Source organism: Piliocolobus tephrosceles, chromosome 12, assembly GCF_002776525.5.
Source record: "Piliocolobus tephrosceles isolate RC106 chromosome 12, ASM277652v3, whole genome shotgun sequence".
NCBI classification, from domain to species: domain Eukaryota; kingdom Metazoa; phylum Chordata; class Mammalia; order Primates; family Cercopithecidae; genus Piliocolobus; species Piliocolobus tephrosceles.
The window spans coordinates 101,250,948-101,259,153 of record NC_045445.1 but is presented as its reverse complement, the minus strand read 5'-3'; the positions used below and the strand labels follow the sequence as shown (position 1 = coordinate 101,259,153).

At 35.5% G+C, this 8,206-nt stretch overlaps 1 protein-coding gene across 1 annotated transcript in view; it reads left to right on the top strand.

The window, feature by feature from the left end:
- Window positions 1-6,434, top strand: part of RP2 (RP2 activator of ARL3 GTPase) — a 43,941-nt gene extending 37,507 nt beyond the window's left edge. The window contains exons 4-5 of the mRNA XM_023202769.1: window positions 1,645-1,730; window positions 3,765-6,434. Of these exons, the coding sequence (XP_023058537.1) occupies window positions 1,645-1,730; window positions 3,765-3,848 (170 nt within the window). The 3' untranslated portion in view covers window positions 3,849-6,434. The remainder of the gene's footprint in view (window positions 1-1,644; window positions 1,731-3,764) is intronic.
- The last annotated feature ends 1,772 nt before the right edge of the window (window positions 6,435-8,206 follow it).

Below are 8,206 nucleotides of genomic sequence, written 5' to 3'. Positions count from 1 at the left end.
TTACTGGGTTGTCATTTCAGCTTTTTCAGTGGACATAGCTAGAAACTATGTATTTTTAAAAAGGAAAAGATCATGAGTTTACATTGATATTTCTAAATAAAAAATTAAGAGTTTAAGCTTTTCTTTTGCAAGGTTACATGTTGTCTTACAATATGTTCTTGAACTCCTGGCCAGGGGGTGAAGGCAAGAGGATTGCTTGAGGCCAGGAGTTTGAGACCAGACTGAGCAACATAGTGAGACCCCATATCTTTTTTTTTTTTTTTTTTTTTGGAGACATGGTCTCACTCTGTTGTCCAGGCTGGAGTGCAGTGGCGTGATCATGGCTTGCTGTAACCTCAAACTCCTGGGCTCAAGTGATCTTTCCATCTCAGTCTCTCGAGTAGCTGGGACTACAGGCCTGCAACCCTGCACCCAGCTAATGTTTTAATTTTTTGTAGAGATGAGGTCTTGCTTTGTTGCCTAGGCTGGTCTTGAACTCCAGGGCTTGTGATCCTCCTGCCTCGGCTTCCCAAAATGTTAGGATTACAGGCATGAACCACTGTGCCCAGCCGTGAGACTCTATCTCTAAAAAAATTTTTAATAAATTTGTAATGAAGTATACAGGAGGATGTGCATAAATTATATGCAAATACTATACCATTTTATTAATATATAAGGGATTTGAGCAACCAATGGAACCAATCCTATGCAGATACCTAGGGACCACTATATCCTGCCTTATGTGTATTTGTTGCCTGTATTATATCACAAGCCTTCAAGGAAAAAAAAAAATTACAAGCCTTCAGTTATCTTGATGCCCAATGTAGTGTAATCTTTTCTTTCTCATTCTTGTACCTTGTAGTGCAGCACACAGTTACATTCAATTTAATGTTTCATATTCATTCACTCTAGTATTTCATTACTTAGTACTTCATTGTTATATGTTGGTTTGTATTTGCTTAATGGGTTTATGTCTTCTTTCAATACATTTGTAATTTCCTGGAGATCAAGACTTTTCCATCACTGTAGGAGGTTTTTAATGTTTTCAAATTAATGTATGAGAAAGGAGGCACAAATATTATATTAAAAGGATTAAAAAATAAAAACTTTGTCTATGTTTCTAGAATGTAGCTTTGAAGACACACACTCGAGGAAAATACTTTCAGATAGTCATTACTTTTTGGTGCCTGACCTCAATTCTCATTTGGTTTAGCTTCATTATTGGTGGCCTAGAACTTGGCTGGTAAGTAGGAGAGTTGGAAGCAAGGCTGGCTGCCTGGCAAAACCTATTTATGTTGACTTGGATTGCTTTTGATCTTATTTGCTATTTTATCAACTATTTTTATATTCCTAAATGAGTAGAATTTCTGTGGTTTTTATAGAAGAATGAGAACCAGAAAAGCCAGACTATTTACAACACTTTAAAAATGTGACACTAGTCCTATAATAGTACTGAAGCTACTTGTTATGAGACTGTGTTAATTTGTTTTATGATTAGCGTAGGAAGAAGCAGCTGAGGTGATATGTCCCATCTGTCTGCTTTCATCTTCCTTCTCTTTCACCCTCAAAGAAGATGCTGGAGATTCTTCAGGGAAGGATAAAAAGATTAAATTTAGAATATATTTGTATTTGTGTTAAGAAAATGTTTCTTGGGTTTGCTTATAGGTCCTGTTATTGCCTTGGAGTTTAATGGAGATGGCGCTGTAGAAGGATGTCAACTTATTGTAAACGAGATATTCAATGGGACCAAGGTACAAGATTTTATTGACTGTATTTCAATCTAACCTTTCATTTCATCTCCTGTTCCTTACAGTCAAATAATACTTTAATACTTTTGTCCCTAATGTTGCTTGGAATTTTTGTTTTGTGTGTGTGTGTTTTTTTAAAAACAGATCATGATTTTTAGAACCTTTCATAAATAATTGGGAACTAAGCTGTGATTTTTTTCTTGCCAAACTAAAACTTTAATTGTTTAAAATAATTTAAAAATAAGAATCTATTTATTAAAAACCTTCTATAGTATATGTTTCTAAAGTAAAAAGTCTCATCAAATGTCTTTTCAAGTCTTTGCATTTTTAAAAATACTGATTCGTTGAAAATATTTTATTTCTAAGATTATAGTCTTTAGATGGATGATCCTGTTGCCCAGGGTTCATTTTTACTTGCTTCAGTAATGCTTCACCAAAAATTGAACTTCAGGTGTATATAGAAATCATCACATGTAGGCATTTTCTAAATATATTGATGAAGTTGCTGTATCTAAGAATTTCAGACATAAATAAATTTAAAACCAAACATAGATTACATTAGCAAATCCATAATTGACTACGTTTTGATAAATACCTTGGAGGACATTTTGGTTTTGTCATCTGATTTGGCTTATGATTCCTTGCATTTACAAAAATTAAAGTACTTTGTCTTTGATCTCATTTTATCATTACAGTAGTACTAAGGGAGAGGGAAAATACCAGATTGAATAGAAAAGGAAACTGAGGGCTGGGTGCGGTGGCTCAAGCCTGTAATCCTAGCACTTTGGGAGGCCGAGACGGGCAGATCACGAGGTCAGGAGATCAAGACCATCCTGGCTAACACGGTGAAACCCCGTCTCTACTAAAAAATACAAAAATCTAGCTGGGCGAGGTGGTAGGCGCCTGTAGTCCCAGCTACTCGGGAGGCTGAGGCAGGAGAATGGCATGTTAAACCCGGGAGGTGGAGCTTGCAGTGAGCTGAGGTCCGGCCACTGCACTCCAGCCTGGGCGACAGAGCGAGACTCCGTATCAAAAAAAAAAAAAAAAAGGAAACTGAGAGATAAAATGGTTATAATTTGGACTTTTAGAGCTGAATGATTTAGAGATTATCTAATCCAGCTTTCTCATTTTACAGGTGTAGTTACTGAGCCCACAGAGGTTTATTAAATTGTCAGCATCATACGCTAGTTTATGATAAAGCTAGACTAGAACCCCCATCTGCTCTAATTCCTTGCTGACATTTGTAAAAGCTACTTTAGAAGGGTTTTATTGAATATTGCTTCATTGATGTTTAGCAAATAGCTTATTTAAAAATAGTAGGCTGGGTGTGGTGGCTCACACCTATAATCCCAGCACTTTGGGAGGCTGAAGCAGGAAGACTGCTTGAGCCCAGGAGTTCAAGACCAGTCTGGGCAACATAGCGAGACTCTACAAAAAGTAAAAAAAAAACAACTAACTAGGTGTGGTGGTGCACACCTGTAGCCCCAGTTACTTGGGAGGCTGAGGCAGGATAATCACTTGAGTCTGGAAGTCTAGCTGCAGTGAGCCACTGCACTCCAGCTTGGGCAACAGAGCAAAACTCTGTCTCAAAAATAAAATTAAATTAAAATAAAAAAGAGTAATATATCTTTAGCAGCTTTGAAAGGGATAATCTCAAGTTTTGCTGCTCAGACTACTGAGATTATTATTAGAAAACAGAAGAAACAAAGAGTTTTTTAAGTGACTCTTATTCAGTAGCTTTCATAATATTGCGTGTTGTAAAAGTCCAGATGTAATAAAATACAACTCAAGTATTATGAAAGCAGAGACCTTAATTATATAGGTGCTTCCAAAAGAGCTAAATTTACATTATAGCTATTCAAACTGTATTACATGAATTCTAAAGAAAATCTACAGATTAAATATTGTCATTATAAATGATGTACTTGAACTTCTTTTGAATAATTAGCTTGGGACTTTGTTCTGTGGAGAACATGGGCTTTGGCATTCTGAAGTACTTGGTACTTATTTTTTTTTTTAATTTTCTATTTAAAATAGATGTTTGTATCAGAAAGCAAGGAGACAGCATCTGGAGATGTAGACAGCTTCTACAACTTTGCTGATATACAGATGGGAATATGAAGTGCAATGTGGAACCAGGACTTGGTATTAAGCCTTTCCCAACTTGTGAATATAGAATTTGATAATATACTTTTGTGTATTAGCAATGGTTTTTACTAATGCTAAAACTGTTAAAGTTTATTTTTTAATAAATTGTTGACTATTACATCATTTACTTGAGGTTCAAAAATAATTCATTTTAAATTAAGTAGTTTTAATAAGCTTAAAAGCTATTTAACCCACTTTAATAAGCTTGCAGTTTTGTTTCTCCACATATGATATTCTTACTAGAAAATAGAAGTAGCTAACAGCTTATTATTTTAATCCTATTTAAATGTTCTTTCAAATCTCTAATAATGTAAACTTTCCTCAGTGCTCCATGATACTTTTTTTTTAAGACTACATTTCATTGCTTATTTTACCTTTTTCAATTTAGAGGGATTTGTTACTAGTTGATGAATTAGAATGAACCTATGCACATTTTTATGTACACATATCCAGTTATATAATTGCTTCCCAGTTGCATTATATGGCAAATGAGATTTTGTACATGGAGTTGACATGAGACTTTGTAAATTGAATTTTTTAAAGAAATAGGCATTTGATAACCAGCTTGGCAAGTAACTCTACTAACAGATGTTGGTATAGCTATTTAAAGACTACTTCATAAGTAGTATGATTATTTGAATAAATTCCACATTGTTTAGTTTTTTAACGCAACTGCTATATGACTCTTCTGCTTCCTGGTGAGAAAAGGTATATGCAATACTAAAACTATAGAAGCCAAATCACCAGCAGTTTTTAAAAAGGTGGTAACTTGTATTAGCTCTTGCGGGCTATCAAGAGAATTAGAACAAAACCTTGTGACTTTTAGGTAAGAAATAGGCATGATGATAAGCTATGCAGATTATTAAAAAGCTTGATACATTTAGTTTTTCATTAGATATGCCATTCATATCAAGTAATGTTCAAGTATGATAAAATTATTTTGGTTGCTTTAAAGCACTGTTTCCCAAATCTACCTGATCATAATAATTTACCAGGAAGCAGAGGAGAGCTACTTGTTTAAAAATCCACATTCTTGGACCCAGTCCTCAGATGCACAGATTCAGTCTTCAGGGGAAACTCTGTTTTAAGGGGTATGTTGTAATCTAAAGTAATTGGTTCAGGAGGTGTCAATAGGTTGAACTTGTGAGAAGGCACTGAATCTGCCATCCACATCACATATAGCAGCTATTATGAAATCAGCTTTCATAGGCCTATTTTTAAAAGGAATCTGAAATTTAATTCTATTTTGATAAAACTAAGACTGAAAATAACCACTTATAAACATTCCTATGATTGTTACTAAAATGTATTTTCATGTTTAAAATGTTTTTGGATATTTTTGGGTTAATAACTACTGCATTGAATTGCATGTTAAGGTGCAAAAATAATACATTAAAAGATTTTCACTTTAAATTAATTAGTAATATTGAGCACTCACCCTGTGCGTGGCCTTGTGCTAACCATTAGCACTGCATCATTTCAATTCTTTTATAAGGGCATTCAATACTACAAAATCAATATGATTTCATAAGGTGCAAATAAAAGTTGGTGACATTTAATATAATTTTGATCACAATTTATAAATGATCTTTGCAAATAGTGGTCAGAGGGCATTAGTTTTTCCCTTAGTTAAGCTAAATTAAAGGGACTCCATCCTGTTATGATTATGATTATTATTATTATTATTGTTTTGAGATGGAGTTTCATTCTTGTTGCCTAGGCTGGAGTGCAATGGCGTGATCTCGGTTCACCACAACATCCGCCTCCTGGGTTCAAGCTATTCTCCTGCCTCAGCCTCCTGAGTAGCTGGGAATACAGGCATGTGCCACTACGCCTGGCTAATTTTTGTATTTTTAGTTGAGATGGGGTTTCTTCCATGTTGGTCAGGCTGGTCTCGAACTCCTGACCTCAGGTGATCCGCCCACCTCAGCCTCCCAAAGTGCTGGGATTACAGGTGTGAGCTGCTGCGCCTGGCCATGATGATATTATTAAACACCATTATTCACATTTAAAATAATAACAATACTTTTTGTTTTTCAAAAATAAAATGCAATGTTATATAAAGCTATAAACTGAGTTCTTTATGATATTTGAGCAACAACAACTCAGGAATATAACATATAAGGGAGATGTTAATTTAAAATTTTCCACTAAACTTACTATCTATTAACCAAAGCTTAAGATTTTGTATTCTTCAGTTAGATAAGACCTTTTACCCATTTAATTTGTCTTTAAGGACAGTCATTTGGCTTCTGAATGTTTGAAACGATTTTAAAAAAATAAGTAGTGCTATGGTGGTTATTTCTATAATTCTAACCTTCGATAGTAATCAGAATGTATTACATTTCATTTCTGAATAGCTTTTGAATTTATGAAAAATTATTAACAATGAAAAATTGGTAATTAAGTTATATGTGTTTAAATATTATATTAGCTTATTTCTCTTGCATTAATAGTACTGCTGTTTTTGTTTTGCTTCTTTATATTTATGTCTAGCTTTTATATGTAATTTATCTAGCGTTTATAAAATGTGATTTGTAATAAATGTTAAAATGAAAATGACTGCAATGGTTTGGATATGGTCTGTTTGTCCCCACCAAAGCTCATGTTGAAATTTGATCCCCAGTGTGGCAGTGCTGGGAGATGGGGCCTAGTGGGAGGTGTTTGAATTATGCAGCCCAATCCCTCCTGAATGGCTTGGTCCTGTCTCTAGAGAGACTGGATTAGCTCCCATGAGAGTGAGTTGTTATAAAGCAGGGTTATAAAGCCCTCAGGGTTTCCTTCTGTTTGCTAATGTCCACTTCCCCATTAACCTTCTCCACAATGTTGTGATGTAGCACAAAAGCCTTCACCAGAAGCCAGAGCCATGCCCTTGAACCTCTCAGCCTACAGAACCCCTTTTCTTTATAAAGAACCTCTTTTTAACCTCTCAGCCTACAGAACCCCTTTTCTTTATAAAGAACCTCTTTTCTTTAAGAGAGCCTACAGAACCTTTTTTTTTGTTTTATTTATTTTTTTGAGACCGAGTCTCCCTCTGTCACCCAGGCTGGAGTACAGTGGTGTGATCTCGGCTCACTGCAACCTCCGCCTCCCAGGTTCAAACGATTCTTCTTCCTTAGCCTCCACAGGCACATGCCACCACGCCCGACTAATTTTTGAATTTTTAGTAGACACGGCAGGCTGGTCTCGAACTCCTGACCTCCAGTGATCCACTCGCCTTGGCCTCCCAAAGTGCTGGGATTACAAGCATGAGCCACCTTGCCCGGCCCAGAACCTCTTTTCTTTATAAATTACCCAGTCTCAGACATTCTTTTATAGCAACCTGAAATGGACTGATAAAATGACTTACCACTAAGAACACTCTATAACATGCATTTACTCATACATGTGCCAAAACTTGACGTAATTTTTTAAATATTAAATGTAAAATGCTCTAATCTACATTTTATGTTAATGAGATATGAGCTGTGAGCTGTGTGTGTGTGTGCGTGTGTTTGTGTGTAAGACGCTGGAGCAATGTGAAGGAAGTAGAAAACCTATTTTAATCTGAGGAATTTCCAATATAATGCTTCCTTTGCTTAAAGGAATTTTATTTTGAAATTTATTATGAATGGATAGTAAGATTAGGTATTTTTCTCTTCCATATTTAACAAAAATAGGGATACACTTTCAGGTTTATACAAATGGACCTTATTTTAAAATTATAAATTTTCCAGTCTTTTGTACCCAACTTCTCCCTCTCCTAGCCCATAAATCAGAAGGACTGAAACAACTGCAGACTGATTAGTTTTTAAAATAACATTTATCATTTTTATAAAGGTTCTGCATGTACACTTGCAGCATTTGGAGCACTAAGAAAAAACATGCATAAGACAATAACAAAAAATTTTTTTATTGGATAACTTTTTAAGTAGTGACAGCCTGAATTATTGGATAATTTTTTTTTTTTCTGAGATGGAGTTTCACTCTTGTTGCCCACGCTGGAGTGCAATGGCATGATCTTGGCTCACTGTAACCTCCGCCTCTTGGGTTCAAGTGATTCTCCTGCCTCAGCTTCCTGAGTAGCTGGGATTATAGGCGTGTGCCACCATGCCCAGCTAATTTTTGTGTTTTTAGTAGAGACAGGGTTTCACCATGTTGGCCAGGCTGGTCTCAAACTCCTGACCTGAGGTGATCTGCTCAACTCGGCCTCCCAAAGTGCTGGGATTACAGGCGTGAGCCACTGCCCCCAGCAAGATTATTGGATAATTCTTGATGTTTAAAATTTGTTTTTCTCATTTAAAAGGGACATACTTAGCTGTTTGTTGTTGTTGCTATTGTTTTGGAGATGG